Source organism: Pogona vitticeps, chromosome 3 (assembly GCF_051106095.1).
Source record: "Pogona vitticeps strain Pit_001003342236 chromosome 3, PviZW2.1, whole genome shotgun sequence".
Lineage (NCBI taxonomy): Eukaryota > Metazoa > Chordata > Lepidosauria > Squamata > Agamidae > Pogona > Pogona vitticeps.
The window spans coordinates 175172707-175190842 of record NC_135785.1 but is presented as its reverse complement, the minus strand read 5'-3'; the positions used below and the strand labels follow the sequence as shown (position 1 = coordinate 175190842).

Here is an 18136-nt window from a genome sequence, read left to right as displayed (position 1 = left end):
AAAATGAGATTATTTCAGCTAATCAACCAAAATCCACATTTTAAATTTGCAGGAAGTAAATGCTGCTGTAAAGCTCCACAGTTCAATCATTTAATATAATTTGCAGCGTGACGATTAATCAGACTTTTAAAATAAGCAATTACACCATCTGTCTGAATGGCAGAAATATTCAAAAGACCATTGTCCTCAGCTGAATAAGACAAAATCAAGAATTAAACTGATTAGAATCGTAAAGGCAGCTTCAGGTTCGTCCTGGGATAAATGTCTGGGTAAGAAACTCCATGTGGCATTTAACTGAAGGTAAAAGGAAGGGGTGGGCAAGGTTTGAGGGTTTGGTTGTTGTGGGTTTTCCGGGCTGTTGGGCCGTGTTCTGAAGGTTGTTCTTCCTAACGTTTCGCCAGTCTCTGTGGCCGGCATCTTCAGAGGACTGGAGTCAGAACTCTGTCTGTGCTGACTCCTGTCCTCTGAAGATGCTGACCACAGAGACTGGCAAAACGTTAAGAAGAAAAACCTTCAGAACATGACCTAACAGCCCGGAAAACTCACAACAACCATCGGATCCCGGCCATGAAAGCCTTCGAGAATATGTTTGCCGGTTTGTTGACCAAATTTAAGCCTCTCCCACTCACAACCATGGATCGTACCGGACCCAGAAATGGATGAAAATCACTGTTAAAAACAAGTACATAGAAAGTTCCCATCCAAGAACACTCAGATTTTTTAAAAATTGTATTTTGTGGTTTCGGGAACACTACCACTAGGAAACCTTTGCTTCGAGCCATCTTCTTTGTCTAGAACAGTCTCTTTTTTTGGCCCAAATGGGATGTGTTTTATACTTGAGGGATCCAGGTTGGCCCAATGAGGGGGCAGTAAAAATGCTTCTGGAGAGAGCATGTTGCCCACCAGTTAGACTTTGCCCACCCTGGCATATGGACATAACTTTGGGGTGTAAAAAATAGGTGGTCTCTTGTTTTATTAAACAGTAGGCTTTATGTTTTCAGCTATGAATTATGTTCAGCCTTACGAACACTAAGGGTGATTCTACATGGAGATTTGTTCTAGTTTAGTCTTCTCTGAGGACAGCCTGTTTCACTTGTTTTCCTGGTGGCCACATGATGTAAGTGCCAATCTGTCCTCAGAGGATCTCTAATAATATAATATTCGTGTTCTGTCAAGTCAACCCTGGCTTCTGGGGACCCCTTTCAGGGTTTCCTAGGTAGAGAGTACTGAGAAGTGGTTCATCATTCCCTTCTTTGGGGTGCCCTGGAACTGTGCAGCTTGCCCAAGTCCACAAAGGCTAGCTCTTCTGGGATGCACAGTGGGAATTTGAACTCCAAGCTTCCAGTTCCAGAGCCAAATATGTAACTCACTGTGGTAATCAGCCAGCTAGAGCATTCCTACCCACATCTTCCCGTCGGGGCCAACTCTTTATTCAGCGTGGGTGGGGTCACTTCATTTTTCTTCAGTTGCAGAAGTGAATGGATGGTTATCCCTTCGATGAAGCTAGTTAACACTAAGGGAGGGTAAGGGTTAGGATGTTTTGTATTTCTTTTTTTATTAACCCATCAGCAATGCTTTGAAAGGTTTTTTTAAGCCCTCTCAAAGCATCACTGATGCCCTATTGTTGGACTGCAACAATTGGAAAGAAGTGTAAAACTTCCCCTTCCATCCCCTCCCAAGCTAAGCAGCAAAGGAGATTTAAAGGGAAACTCTCTTGATGAGTTCTAATTCTGCAGCTGCATGCCGTAGTCTCCCTTAGAAATGATCCTGTTTCAAGCTAATTACTTTTGAGTCAGTACTGGAATGTCCTGGGAGGGTTAAATGCTCCCTTAGTGATTCCTAAGTATTCTCGAAGGCTTTCACAGCCGGGATCCAATGGTTGTTGTAGGTATTTCAGGCTGTTTGGCCGTGTTCCAAAGGTTTTTCTTCCTAACATTTCACCAGTCTCTGTGGCTGACATCTTCCTAAGTGTTCTTATTTCACATTTCAAATTTGCGTTATTTTTTCTGTCCAAAACTAATGCGACACTGCTCTGGTCCTTCTCCCCAACAACAGCAAAGCAAGTCTTCGTCCAAAACCACAAGCCATACTCTCCCCCCCCCCCCCGGCCACACATGCAGAATTGCAGTGCATACAGGACTTCATGTACAGAGAGATATTTCAATATGGCTAGAGCTCTTATACTATATTACTTTGATTGGACAGTTCCATTAGTGTACAAACCTTTGATGTGGGGTGAGGAGGAGTGTTGTAAACTTCTTGAAAAATGTATGGTGTCAAATGTATGACAGATAGTAAATCCAGACCGAACTAAAATAGCATTTTACTTGTTCTGATATTTCAGCCTCTGGCTTATAAAGCTACCACTGGGCATCAGGAAGCCTGGAGAAGCATGCATGAATGACTACCAAAATACTGAATATCTGTCAGTGACCATAAATGTGTAGGCTTATATATTTGAGCCATAACATATCTTGGAAGTATTACCCTCTTCTTTTGTTCTTGTTTTCTCATTCGCAGAAGAGGGGAAATGTAGTCTCTTAAGTATACTCAGCTGAATGATGTGCTACAGAAAAGTAGATAGAGAACAGTTTAAGTTTTAGATGACTCTGTAGATTTATAGCAATTTTGAAACTCAGAAAGAGCCGCTCATAGCAGCTAGTTGTGTAGTAAAATTGTCTGAAAAATCCACAAAGCCAAAGAAGAGGACGATATATATGTGATGGAAATATAAATGATGAATCCCCTCGTGATAATACAGTGTATGGGTCTGTTCTTTTTCCCTTTCCCTGTCCATAAAGCGGTTTTAGGTGAGTTATGACATGGATTAATCTGTAGAATTCTGTACTTTTTGGGACTGTTTCTGGGAGATGGGTTGAACTTTGAAGTACCATCTCCCAAATATGGTAGCAGTATTAGGGGATGTAGATATACTGCATGATGGTGGCAGGGAATGGTTTGCTATTGGATTGCCAGTTGGTGGTCTGACTAATCAATTAGTGGAATGTGTGTTCCTGCAATTAACCTTTTTTTCCTCCCAGTTTCCTCAAAGGAGCATGCCTCAATAATCAGAGTTACAAATTAAACATGTGTTTACTTGCTGGGACTAGCCACGAAACAAAACACCCTGAATGCAACATAAGCAAATGAGGAAGAAAATTCATATGCTGTGACAAACGTGCTTTTTCATATGAGAGAGCACATCTTCTAAAAATTACTAAGCATGCTAAGTGTGGTGTTCAGTCTCAGGTATTCGTAATTGGTAGCAGGCCACAACAACATGTCTTCTGAACATTTGAAGATCTGGCACCCCATCTACATACATTGCTGGTAAACTGACCAGTCAGGAAACTATCTACAGTAATTAAGAAAAATGATTATTTTTCATCAAGGCTCTGATCTATAATGGTCAGGCCAACCAAATTACACCATCTGCTTCATTTAAAATGGAATAGGAGAGGGAAAGAGATGGGGAGCAATCCAGGAAATAGCATACTTGCTACTATGTTCTATTAATCTCATTTCTTTCCTTTGGAGAAAAATGTTTTTTTTTAAAGTATTGATACTAGCATTTCTTCTGCCCAATAATAAATAAACTCCAAATTTAAGGCCAACATTTTTAGCAAATCAGAGTTTGATGACAATTTTCCTCTTTCAAAGCCAGGAGGAGCTGCTGTGGGGAAATCTCAGATTAAGGCTTGTATGTATGATTCTTCCCCACATCTTCCCATTATGTACACTCCCTGTTTGGGTTGCAGGCATTGTATGTATAGAATGTGTGTTAAATGTATGATGTGGAACTAGCCCTTAGAGGATACCACCATATAAAATTAACCCATTGCTTAAACTCCTGACACAGTTCTAGCCTTGTGCCCTATGATACTTTCCCAGCTTTGTGAAATAAGCAGATTTCACAAATCTACCCCAAAAATCAGAACTATGACTAATGTATAACTGCCTGCAGCTTTGTTGAGGAGTGATAAATTTCTTCTTTAGCATTAAGCTTATTTTTAAGATTCTGTTGCTGCTGGCATAATCTACTTGATCTTCCATTCCACACCTCTCTGTTTCCTAAGAACTAAGCTAGAAAATGACAGAACCTCAGAGCTGGAAATGACCTCAAAGGTCATCTAGTCTGATCGCTTAATGATGCAAGAGGCTTGCTAATACATTGTCCCTACCAGGTAACCAGTCCAGCTTCTGTGTTTAAAGATGGAGAATAGATTTGACAGCTGAACTGCTCTCTGTGTTTGTGTCTATACTTCATGCTAACTCCGTGTTTCTTGAATATACTTCTTCTGTCCGCTTTTGTTCTGAGTAGATTGCACCACTATTTATACTTATGAGAATGTGAACCATTTAGCATCAATAGCCCTATATGTCTAGTTTACACTATACAACACCCCATGAACATTCCATTATGATGATGTTTCATCTGCAGGTAGAGACGTTTTGGGGATTGAGTTGTGTATATTTCTCAATAATACATTTTAAAATTTTATTTATGTTTAGTTTCTCAAGCCCCATCAACTCCATTCTGAATTAGGCTACTCTTCCCAATATTTTTAATGATAAACTTTTTCCCAGTGACTTACCAGTCTTGAATTTAGAAGACCAAAATGTCATGCAATTACATTCTATGCTCTGCAACCATTTTTTTTGGTTCTGTGAATGTGTATCTGAAGCATAGTTGTCTATGCTTTTTTAAAAAGTTCATAGATATCAGTTGATTCATTCATTTTGTGTAGGGATTGCAGATTTTCATTTCACAACATGGTCACTGGACTCACCAGCTGTAGTTGCCATTTCATATTTTTCCCCCTTTCCTTCCCCTCCCTCTTCCCCTTCTTCACTATACAGTACTTGCTTATCTAGACACGCCTAGAGTCTAACTGGAGGATTCTAGAAACTATAGCATAGTCCAGGTTCTAGCTTGTCCTCATTCTAATCAAAGCTTGGAAAGTTTCTTTTTGAAAATAATTTGTTGTATGGATGATTGTTGCAAAGCCCCAACGTGAGCCACTCCTGCTACCCTCTCCATGATGAGAGGGCGAGTCTTTGCAGAAGAAGAAGCTTTATTAACAGGCGGAAGGGTAGAAAATGACTTGGGCCAAAAGCCAAGGGGTCTTAACTGGGAGTAAATTTTGTTGGGTTTGCTAATAATTTGGACAGCACTAATTTACAGATTTCTTCTAGATTCACCACAGTAGGTAGGCTCACATTTCCCAGGGAAGAACACTAGCTCTGAATCGAGGGAGTTAATTATGATGAATGTTTACTGAATTTTGCTAATTTTCCTTTTTAAAGAGTATGTCGATGGAATAGTCATGCACACATGTCTCTTGCATCTGCAAAGCTCTGTGGAAGGATTATATATTCATTAGTTGCTTAGCTATATTGCAATGTTTACATTGCCATCTAATTCAGCAATTAAAAAAAAGCTATGAATGTAACTATATCTTGGATCTCACAATCACTATTTATGACTGATAAATTTATTACATTGGAATTCCAGACAGAAAATTATGTGTACTTACTTGTGTCTTCTTTTTATTGTTTCAGGTTGGGTTTCCCTATGATGATCATGACCTGTATCACTGGAATGTGCTATCTCCTTGTTGCTCACGTTATATTGGGTTGGACCTAAGACTGTGTTTTATTAATTTAATATCCATCTCCATACTAAAGACCAAAAGACACATTCAAAACATCTTTAAAAGACTGTATAAAAAAGGAAGGGAGGAAGAAAAACAATTTGGAAACAAACACACAAAGTCTTTTACACTGCCAGTTGAGACAATGCTTTGTTTATGAACATGGGAATTCCTCCTTGTATGTTCTCCCGTTCAGTTCTGTGGAGAAAGTCATTTTTTTGCACATTACATCACGTGTCTGTCTCTACTGTAATAAACAAGGTCCATGGTCAAGTCAAATGATCGCTACTTTTTAATGTCTGGCAGCTATATATATGATGATGAAAAAGAGCTAAATTGTTGGGATATGTGATTCAAAGATTTCTGTGCAGCATTTGATAGGTTGTACTATCTCAGACACAAGTAGATGAACTGGGTTTTGGACACAATAAAATATACAGACCAACTTCAAAACAAAAACTCTGTTAGAATGCTCTCCTTTGAGATGTCAATTGATGTGCAGTATAAAATCGTATAGCTGAACAAAAGCTGCATCCTCTGATGGCATAGGTAATGTGTTTGAGATCTCAGCCAATGTCCAGTGTGCTCCTTGACCACCTTAAAGAGCTTTTTATTGTTACTGAAGATTTCCAAATAGAATTGAAAATTGTTATGACTGAGCCAAATGATTTCCGGGTTCACCCCCACAACCTTCCTTGCCCCTCCTTTCCCTGTGTTTCCACTGGCCACTTTTAAATGGCTTCATACATCCTCAAGATTGTAGCCCACCAGGCATTGTGCACACAATGAAACAGCATTACTGAGAAGTTTGTCAGATTTGGTTTTTTGCTGACATTGACAACAACTAGGATGGGGTCCAGCTTCTTTCAGAAGCCCTACATCACATATCACTTCAAAAAAAGTTGCTTTTGAATTGAATGCCCCCAATCAGCCAGAAAAGATAAGTTTATTTCAATGGTGAAAAAGGACATTTTATGAAAAAGGTGCCCATGTTTGGCTCAATTGTAATTAATATTAAAAGAATTGGTGAGACATTAATATGACAAAGGGTTATATATTTCTCCTGAAATCATGTATTACCATATTGGACGAAGCCACAGATAAAATTCTCTACTTGCTATTTCAGATATTCAGTAATTTCTCACTGGGCTTCCTTTGTCAATATATTTAACTGTTTGTACAAAAGCATCAGATATTCAGCCTGTGCTCGCTGTAGTAGATAAGTAAATAGTCAAGCTATGCATAATGAAAGGTACATCATTGTCTGTTTTGGAAATAAATCCATTCAAAGGAGGATTTGAAATAGAAACAATTATCCCTTTTAATTTGGCTTATAGGTTTCAATAAACAAATATTTTCATGGGAAATATGGATGATTATTCTGCACTTAGGTTGGTCTAGATAAATAAAATGGGGGTTGTCTTGGATAATTAGCCTCTCAACTAAATATCAGGGCTGTTTACTTATGACTACATAGGGAATACAGTGGCTTTCATATTTCTGTCAGCCAAGGATAGATACTTAATAGGAATGTGCACTGGCTTTAGATAAATGTATGAAAACCAGGGTATTTGTGCAATTTGGAGGCAAATGATTGCTGACAGGATTCAGTGCCTCCCATCCTCCATGTTAAATACAGCATTTGTGGGGGGTAAATATTTTTTTTTAAAATGCAGCACAGTTCCAGGAGGAAGTCAGACGTAATACATTAGCTCCAGAAAGACTCAGCTGGTGCCAAAAGAGAAGAGGAGTGATAGCTGGAACACCCCCAGCCCACCACATAAAATCCAAGTTCACCTGAGGGCTCGGACTAAGGCCACATGGCACTCACTATATATCTGCTTATTAACAGCTTGGGCAGCTATTTCACATAGCTGTAGTGCAAATTTTAAAAAAATTGCATTATTCTTGCTAATGCTATAGGTTTTTTTCTTTTTTCATTCTTATCCAACTTAATTTACTAAAATGTGTACTACTAGTGTGTATGTGTGACTGTGGATGCCTGCCCATATTCTTCTTGTATGGGTTTCAAGTGGCTAGGTCAGAATTAGCATGGTAGAGCATGTGTTTTTCTCTGCTTTACCTCCCCCTCCCCTTATTCATTGGTGTGTTTGTACAAGTCCTGCTGCCTGGTGGTCTTTGTGCCATTACCAGAGGTTTGTCTGTGGGGAGAAATAGAATTCTTTTCCTCTCTCTCTCTCTCTCTCTCTCTCTCATATATATGTTTAAGGTCTACCAGGTTCCTAAAATTGATGGTGCTATGTAATACCAGTCCAACCCCAAATTTGCACTCCTCATCCATTGACACACACACACACACTGAAGTGTGCAAATTCTGTAAGGAATTGGGGTAAGGTATCACAGAGTAGGGCAGGCACCAATCTGTGCATCCTTATTCAGTTAGAAATAAACAGTGCACATCCCTCATACATACAAACTTGCCTCCGCTATTGTTGCTTAAGACAAATGAAGTGTAAGTTTGTTTTTCACTATTTTAAAGGAAAGTCCGATGCTGCAAAGAAAAATACTATTTAAAAGATGACACGGTTACAGTGCTACATTTAATATGTCAGCAAGTTTGGAAAACTCAACAGTGGCCAGAGGACTGGAAAAGATCATTCTACATCTCAATCCCAAAGAAGGGTAGTGCCAAAGAATCCTCCAACTACCGTACAATTGCACTCATTTCACATGCTAGCAAGGTTATGCTCAAAATCTTTCAAGGTAGGCTTCAGCAGTATGTGGACCGAGAACTCCCAGAAGTACAAGCTGGATTCCGAAGGGACAGAGGAACTAGAGACCAAATTGCTAACTTGTGCTGGATTGTGGAGAAAGCCAGAGAGTTCCAGAAAAGCCTCTACTTCTGCTTCATTGACTATGCAAAGGCCTTTGACTGTATGGACTACAACAAACTACAACCTTAAAGAAATGGGAGTGCCTGACTACCTTATCTATCTCCTGAGAAACCTATATGTGGCACAGGAAGCAACAGTTAGAACTGGATATGGAAACACTGATTGGTTCAAAATTGGGAAAGGAGTACGACAAGGATGTATATTGTCCCCCAGCTTATTTAACTTATATGCAGAATACATCATGCGAAAGGCAGGACTGGAGGAATCCCAAACCAGAATTAAAATTGTCGGAAGAAATATCAACCTCCAATATGAGGATGATACGACTCTGATGGCAGAAATTGAGGAGGAATTAAATAACCTTGTAATGAGGGTGAAAGAGGAGAGTTCAAAAAATGGTCTGAAGCTCAACATAAAAAAAAATCCTAAGATCATGGCCACTGGTCCCATCACCTCCTGGCAAATAGAAGGGGCAGATATGGAGGTAGTGACAGATTTTACTTTCTTGGGCTCCATGATCACTGCAGATGATGACAGCAGTTACGAAATTAAAAGACGCCTGCTTCTTGGGAGGAAAGTGATGACAAACCTCGACAGCATCTTTAAAAGCAGAGACATCACCTTGCCAACAAAGTCTGCATAGTCTATGGTTTTTCCAGTAGGGATATATGGAAGTGAGGGCTGGACCACAAATTTATTTATTTACATACTTATTAGATTTTTATCCCGCCCTTCTAGACACATGTCTACTCAGGGTGGCTCACAATAAATTATTCATAAAAACAATTAAAATAATGATTTGCATTGACAATATTAACATTAATCAAGATGGAGAAAATGAAACAAAAGATTAAGTAAAGCAAAAGAAAGCTGACCGCCGAAGAATTGATGCTTTTGAATTGTGGTACTGGAGAAGACTCTTGAGAGTTCCCTGGACTGCAAAGAGAACAAACCTATCCATTTTTTTTTTTTTTGGAACAGGGATAGAGGGTACAAAAAGAAAGAGGGGATAGGAAAGGAAAAATGGTTTGGGGGGATAGGAGAGCATAAAGTATAACATCATCCAATCAATTCATATTACTAATACATATCAACTTTTTGCTTTTTCACAGTTTGATTACCCTCCTGCTTTTATCTTATCATTTAATTTTAATTTTATTCTATGTTATTCCAACATTGTCTGGTAGCTGCTGCCATTTATACAATACATCCCATCGTTCAGTTTCTTTTTGGATTGAACAGTCTTTCAGCCCATCTGACAGAATATCCATTTTTTTCACTTCCCATATTTTCACCATAAAATTGTCTGGTTTCAGTATCTCTGCCTCCTTAAGATTTTTGTCATAATGCTTTTTAATTTTGGAAGCTGCATGGGTCACTGGATAACTCTCTACTGCATTCATATTACCTGGTGTCATGTCTAATACAGACGATTCTAAAGTCTGTACAACTTCATTTAAGTTTTGTTTGGCATCTACTGTCCCCTCTTTCGTCCCTTTCATCAAATCTTCTATTTTGCTAAGACCTGCATTCACTTGCTGGAACCCTGATAATATTAGCCTTTGTATATTAATCTGCCATTCCTTTTCTATTTCTTGCACCACTATTCCAGAACTTTGGGATTGAACAGACCAAGTCTCCATTTGTTCTTTTGAATTTTTGGGGTCCATCTCAGGCTTTGGGGTTTGTATAAATACCACAATAATCACCCCCTAGAAATCCTTCCACAGTTTCCACAATTTTATCAACAATTCAAACCCCTCATCATAAACCTCCCCTTAGATCTCCCTCCAATCTTTGTCCAAATATTGTAGTATAAAAATCAACTTTTAGCCCAGCAAATACAATATCAATTAGAACCGTGACGCAGTTATTTCTTCTTCTCCTGAGTTCAGCAAGCTTCTATTATTAGACTCACACGCGGTCTGCAGTCCGATAAACAAAACAACAATCACAGAGTCTCAAACTGACCAGTAGATTGTCCTTGGAGCTCGTCTTGTGATCTTCATTAACCCCTTAATGCTCCTTAGTCCAGTCGGCCACGTCAGCTCCTTCTCCCGAAAACCACCAGATTCTATTATTTATAGTTCACAAAGTCCAGAGAAGGCAAAGAGTAACGTATCCCAGCCACACTGCATCCACCGAAGTCTCTTAAATCCAGTCAGACGGTGTTGCTGTCTGGGATTCTTCTCCAGAAACATAAGATTTATTTTTCCATCTCAGACTCTCGGCTTTAGAATCAGCCTGGTGTTTAAAAGTTCACTTGGAGAAGCTTAGTTTCGTTTTTGAGTCAGACTGATAAGATAAACCCGCCGCTGCATTTATTCTTTCAGCCAAATATTTTCATTCTTATTTCAGCTTAATGAGGCTGTTTCATAAATCAGAGGCTTTGGCTTACTTACTTGTTATATATTATTAGTTTATATTGATTGCTCTCCTCTCCCCCGGTAAAGGGTTCCTCGCGGCTCAGTGCCAAAAAATGGCGCCCGCTCCAGTCCGTGCACGGTGATTTCTTCAGAAGAAGAAAGTCCGGGTCTGCCTCCCTTTCTTCTCCTTCTGCTGCTCACCATCTGCTTCAGAGAGACTTCTTCTAGACTCTCCTTTGATCCCCATTTCAAAAAGGGGATCCCGGGCCGGAGGGTTCCAGCTTTTTCCAGAGAGCTCCTCTCTGGAGTTGCTGGCAGCACCGCAACAAAGCCCCACCTCTCAAACCTATCCATTTGGAAGGAAATCAACCCCAAGTGCTCACTGAAAGGACAGATCCTGAAGCTGAGGCTCCAATACTTTGGCCATCTCATGAGAAGAGAAGACTCCCTGGAAAACACCCTGATGTTGGGAAAGTGTGAAGGCAGGAGGAGAAGGGGACGACAGAGGATGAGATGGTTACCATATCATCGTGTCATGATACGGTAACCATCGATGACCATACATGTCATCGTAGCCAACAACATGAATTTGACCCAACTCCGGGAGGGAAGACAGGAAGGCCTGGTGTGCTCTGGTCCATGGGGTCACAAAGAGTCAGACATGACTAAACAACTAAACAACAACAACAACATTTTAAACTGTTATTTGAAGGGAAAGTGTTTGACACTAGAGCAGGGGTTCCCAGCCTTGGGCCCCTGATGTTCTTGGACCACTCCCAAAACTCCTGGCCAGCATAGCTAGTGGTGAAGGCCTCTGGAAGTTTTAGGACAAGAACATCTGGGGACCCAAGCTTGGGCATCACTGCACCAGAGAGAAAATGAATACATCTGGGAAATGCTTTGAGATGTTCAAGATATTGTTCCACATATGTGATGGTCGCCTATGTGATGGTCGCCACCTCGAGTGGTCCATCGGTCCAGATAGGTGGGGTATAAATCAAATAAATAAATAAAAATAAAATATGGTCATAATCCAAGGAAGCAACTGGTGGTTCAGATGTCCTATTTCCCATGAGTTAATCCTGTGTTTTATTTACAGTGCAGTGCAGCTCTTTTGCAAAAGCACAATAAAGTACACTGAATGCATGTTTGGCTTTGTCCAATAAGCATGTTGTCTTTTTTTAGACTGTCTGGAGGCCCATTATACTCATATAACAAGAAAAATCCAAAATATACAGCATTTTCTATATTACAACACCGTGAAAAGAGATTTCTACTTATTGAAGACAAGGAATAAGGAGGATTCTACTATTCTTCCATGTTTTGGTTATAAATTGTTCAGTTAGTGAGATACTACCTCAAGAATAAAATTACAATTTACCTGTCCTTCGACAAATGCATATCTATTGAGCCAACTGTGTTAGAGACATGTGTTTTGGTTGTCGGATTAAATAAAATAATTTACTGTATTATGGCTTGAATTCAGACTTAGTGAAGGAGCTTAGGGAGTCTTAGGCATGAAATCAATGAGTTTGTTTCAAGTATAGATCCAAACCATTGTATAGTAGGCCCTTCTGTTACCCATGAAGATCAGTGAGATTTATAACAGAGCTACTGAAATGATGATTTTTCATGATTAAGCATCAATACAACCTGTAATTAATGCTGTACATGATTAAGTATCAATGCAACCTGTCAAGCCCTTCAAGTATGGAATCATTCATGCTTTGATCTTGTTGCTCAAGTTTCTTTTTTGAACTAGTCAAGAGCACTAGTTATTCCTTTGTTCTGTCTGACAAAAATAATCTATTGAAAAATACAACCTTCAGCATATTTTTAATGTGGAATGTGTTGCTACTCCTGTGTGACAGAACAAGTATTCTGAGAGGAAGGCCTGTATCTGCACTACATGGTTATATTAGTTTTGTGCCACTTTTATAATCATGGGCCCATCCTAATAGGATTTGTGGTTTGGGGGAACTAGAGCTACTTGCTAGAAAACACTAGCACCTCCCTCTTAGATTGTAAAGAATACTCACTAAATTTTTTATCCTTGCCAGTTTAACCAGTGTAGATGCAACCCCATGATGAGGAATTTTAAAGGCCTATGGTATTCCTTTGTTTCTGTAGTATCATTTCCACTGGAAAAGCAAAGCATGCACAAACACAACAATGGCTCATTGCTCACAAATACCTTGTTGAGTCTTCTCATCCTTAGAAGTCCATTCGTGAAAGCTGCAACCATCATTCTGTGAAGGATGCATTATTAGGTCTCAAGTGTTATTTCATCTACCATTTCTTACTCTGTAGGGGAAAACTCACTCTCTTTCTCTTGTCAAGAGTGCAACAAAATGCTCTGCAAGGAGAATAATTTCACAGTTCCTCATCATCGCCTGTGAAGACAAGCCATCCTTACTGTCTAACTGAGAATACACTACACTGCTGCACATTTGTAGGATGTACCTATGATGGTTAAAATTGTATGAAACTGATACAATGGTGCAGTGGAGATACACTGCTAATGGCCATACAATCCATATTTAAACTGCTTTATGTGGCCTCCGTAACTGACTAGATAGCATTTCAGTGCAGAATCAGGGGTTAGGAGTTTGATTCCTCACGGTACCTTCTGGGAGAAAAGCCAGCCCTTTTAGCCTTGGGCAAGCTGTACAGTCCCAGAGCCACCAGTAAACCGCTTCTGCACACTTTATGCCTAGAAAACCTTGGAAAAGGTCACCCTAACTCAAAATCAACTTGATGGCACAGTAGCCTCGTGGCGCAGTGGTTAAAACGCTGTACTGCAGCTAAAACTGTGCTCACGACCTGGGGTTCAAATCCCAGGTAGCCGGCTCAAGGTTGACTCAGCCTTCCATCCTTCCGAGGTCGGTAAAATGAGTACCCAGCTTGCTGGGGGGGGGGCAATGTGTAGCATGTATAATTAAATTGTAAACCGCCCGGAGAGTGCTTGTAGCGCTATGGGGCGGTATATAAGTCTAATAAATAAATAAAATAAATATAAATAAATAAATAACTGTTGTTATTATTACTTGGTCTCTGTATGGAATTTGTATCAACAGAGAAAGTGGAAACATGCTGTTGCTCGTTTTATATTATCAGAAGCTATGTATCTTCCTGTCTGAGACCTTAATAGTCCAATAAATATTAGCTTCACTAATTCTAGAGGCTAGTGAATATATCAGTTAGGGCTGTTTTCTCCCCATAAACTATACCTTTTTTTTACCAATATATTTTTAAGACATAGCAAGTTGTTGTCCATCCACAGAAATCCCTTGAAGCTCTCATAAAACTGTCACTGTAGATGAAACTGCCTCATAACAATATACATGGTACACATCCACAAATGTGTGTCTTTTTATTTCTGGCTTACTACCATACCAATAATAACATTTGTTTTTGTTTTTGTCTCAAGAGATGAGGAAGAAGAAACAGATCAACCAGAAAATTAAGTTTTCTGTTCAAACTCATGCGGCTACATGAATATAATTTTTAAAAGCAGGCATGATGTTCATTCAAAATATGGTTAAGCTAAATTGTGTTATCTCACTATATTCCTCAGTGTTGAAACCCATGTTTTGTCATCCCATTTCACTTAAGCTCAGAGAAAATAAAGTTTTCATGTGAAATAAGCTCAAAGTTTGTTCTTGAAATTTTTCAAGCAACCATAAACACACACACACACACACACACACACACACACACACACATTAATCATCATCAACAACAACTGGGAACACTGCATTTTAATTCCTCAGGTTTAGCTGTTTAATAACCACCTGTTTAATTAATGTTAAACCTCGCTATGGTGGAACAACATGCTAATATGCCTGGTGGATGTGCAATGGATTCCCACTTTTAACCTTTATGTCTTTCACTATGAAAGTGTAAAGGTAAAGGTAAAGGTTCCCCTTGACAATTTTTGTCCAGTCGTGTTCGACTCTAGGGGGCGGTGCTCATCCCCGTTTCCAAGCCATAGAGCCAGCGTTTTGTCCGAAGACAATCTTCCATGGTCACATGGCCAGGGCGACTTAGACACGGAACGCTGTTACCTTCCCACCGAGGTGGTCCCCATTTACAGTATTTACTTGCATTTGCATGCTTTCGAACCGCTAGGTTGGCGGGAGCTGGGACAGGCAACGGGAGCTCACTCCGTCGCGTGGATTCGATCTTATGACCCTGCAGCACAGGCTTCTGCGGTTTAGCCCGCAGCGCCGCCACGTCCCTAGCAGCGCCACCACGTCCCTCGCAGCGCCACCACGTGTATTGGAGATTATACTGACTGCCTTACAAATCAGATGGATCCTTCTAAGTCATCATATGCAATTTTTCTGGTATATTTCTCTCTATAAGTTTCAGTCTGTTCCTTGCCAATAAATTCCCACTGTGGCTTTTGGGGGGTGTGTGCTGGCGCACTGGCTTGGTGCATGCCTGCCTGCCTCTGGGACTCTTTATCTACTGGTGAGGCACGAATCAGAACCTAAGACACTGCTTGTGTTATTGCACAGGATTTCAGCCATTATGTTTAAAAAGAACAGGCAGAGATTCGTCACTAATTTACATGGCTTTCAAACAGGAGATACAGACTGAGGGAGACTGGGCTGCATACGACGAAATGTGATACCTACCAACTTCGCTGAATTAGATAATAGGGAAAAATAAGAGAAGATTGTTGTGACCTGTCCGGTTACTAGAGTAATCTGGGTGGAAAACAGGCTAGACCTAGACAGCCCTTCAGTTTGATCCAGCAAAGCAGTTCTTATAACATTAACAAGTCTCTACAAGCAGATGGCTGACACAGGTTGTTAATTACAGCTTCTCAATAAGCAGATGGAAGTTGTGAGTATCCTCAGATGTGTGTATTTCTGCTAACTGATCAAATAGCTCCTCTGTGTCTTCGATAAGCTGCACGGAGTACATAAGGCCTGAAATATCATGCAGCAGGAACCAGACCTTGGGAAGGCACTTTGATTAATTCCTAATACTAAGTCAGTTACCATTATATTATAGTTTTAAAACTTTCCTCTTTTTCACGAGCAACCTGTCTCTCCTGCTTGGTGGGTCTTTGTTTGAAGAGATCCGAGATAAACTTCAAGATGCTGCTTGGGGAGGAGTTTTCCACCCACAAGCTGCTTGCATACTGCTCAACTCACATTAAGAATTTTTTATCTGGCATTAACAATTCTACCATGAAACTTTGGAACAGGGCCTGAGGATGATGGGCTACCATTAAAACCTCGCAATCTACATATTTTTCCCCATTGATCTGTTTCTGCATGTGTACTATTTTTCCTCCTTACTTTAAGAAGTCCTGGATGCTTCGATCTTCAGGGCCTATGGTACAAAATAAACTCTCCGCCCATTCAGATCAGTGGTTTAGGATTCAGGCTGTGGAGCCAGAGGTTGGGAGTTTGGTCCCCCCCTGTGTCTCCTTGACAGGTGCTCGATGCTATGATCCATAGGGTCCCTTTCAGCTCTGCAGTTCCGATTATTGTTATTATCATCTCATCCTTCTCTCGAAGCCCACAAAACAGCAAGAGGCAGCAATACTGAGTAGCATTAACACCCAAAACTTAACCATATGATATTCCTCAAGTGTTTAGGGAGGCCACACACTAAAAGGTTACAGTGGTACCATGAAAGTACTAAAGTTATACCTCTTTAAGTAGTTATACTTTTGTTATTGGGAGGGAAAACTGTACCTAACTACAGTATTTGCAACTAGTTATTTCCGAGAAATCCCTCTTAGGAAGCAACCACTAGGAAATAAATTTGAGTCATTTGTCAAGTAACACTTTTTTCCTCCTGTTATTTCCTTTGAAAATAATAAATGGTTGTTTTCTGACGCATTCTTGCTGTTTCCTATATGCTGTGGAAACAGGCTTATTAGAAGAATAGATAGCAAAGGGTAAGATAAAATTGCTTGTTTACACAGGATCCCTCACCCCCCAATCTAATTTTCAGTAACCAGAAGAAATAAAGGAATAGATATGTGTGTTCCTTCAAAATCTTCCCATCTGTGCTGCTTTTTTCCCTTGAAATAAAATGAAAATATTATGTACTTCAAACAATTCAGAGCAATGCAGTAAATTCCACTGCAAATAGGAAGGCATTAAAATTTTTATTGTAATTATGATAATAATATGCCCATTAGATAAAAGTGAGCTGAAACGTATCCACAGCATTCTTTTCTGTGACATGTATTCAGTACCTTCATACAGAACAGTTTTGACATAACAATACTGATTAAATTTTTACGTCAATCACGTGAAATGGAACATGAAGCTGGCCATAAAGACTAATGTGTAATATGTCAACATATAGAAACAGAGAGAAAAAATGAAGGAAGATTTAGAGATAGGTGATTTATCCTCCTCAGACCACAGATACTCCCCATGGCATAGTTCTGAAAAGAGGAATGTGATAAATAGTATTCTAGAGCACTGAAGGAGACAGAAGAAGGATGAGCACCTCCCTTTTTCTTTTTCAACATGCTCCTGGCAAGTAAGTTTTCAAAGGGTGGCAAGCTGATGGGAAGGTATCCATTTGTCATGCATTCGCAAAACCATAGAATCACAGAATAATTGGAAGGGGTATATAAGGCCATTGAGGCCAACTTCCTGCTCAATGCAGGAATCCAAATCAAAGCAGATCTGACAAATTGTATTTGAATTTTCTCTGGAATACCTCCAGTGATGGAGCACTCGCCATCTCTTGAGGTAATTTGTTCCCTTGTCATACTACTCTAACAGTTGAGACTATTTTTCTGATGTTCAGCCTAAATCTAGCTTCTTGTAACTTGTGCCAACTATTTTGTGCCCTGCAGTCTGGGATGATTGAGAACAGATTTTGCTTCCCTGTATGACAACCTTTCAAGTACTGTATTTGAAAAGTGCTATCATATCATCCCTCAGTCTTTTCTCAAGGCTAAACATGCCCAGTTCTTTCAGTCTTTCTTCATAGGACTTAGTTTTCAGTCCCAGGTTCATACTTCTTGCCCTCTGAATTTGTTCCAGTTTGTCAGAATCATTCTTAAAGTACAGTCTCCAGAACTGGACACAGTACCCTAGATGATCCCTAACTAGAGATGAATACAGGTGGACTACTACCGCATGAGATTTGGAGGTAAACAAAATTGTTTATTTCCAAATTGTAAGCACTATGTAATTAAACCTCTTCATGGATTGCTGCCTTGTCGTGGCGAAGGGGATTGAGTAATTCAGAGAAGCTATGGGCTATGCCATGC

The 18136-nt window shown here is 39.8% G+C and overlaps 1 protein-coding gene across 1 annotated transcript in view; it reads left to right on the top strand.

Annotated features, from left to right (window-relative positions):
• Positions 1–7021, top strand: part of OCA2 (OCA2 melanosomal transmembrane protein) — a 220359-nt gene extending 213338 nt beyond the window's left edge. Inside the window, exon 25 of the mRNA XM_020796810.3 lies at positions 5563–7021. Coding sequence (XP_020652469.3) covers positions 5563–5647 — 85 coding nt within the window. The 3' untranslated portion in view covers positions 5648–7021. The remainder of the gene's footprint in view (positions 1–5562) is intronic.
• The last annotated feature ends 11115 nt before the right edge of the window (positions 7022–18136 follow it).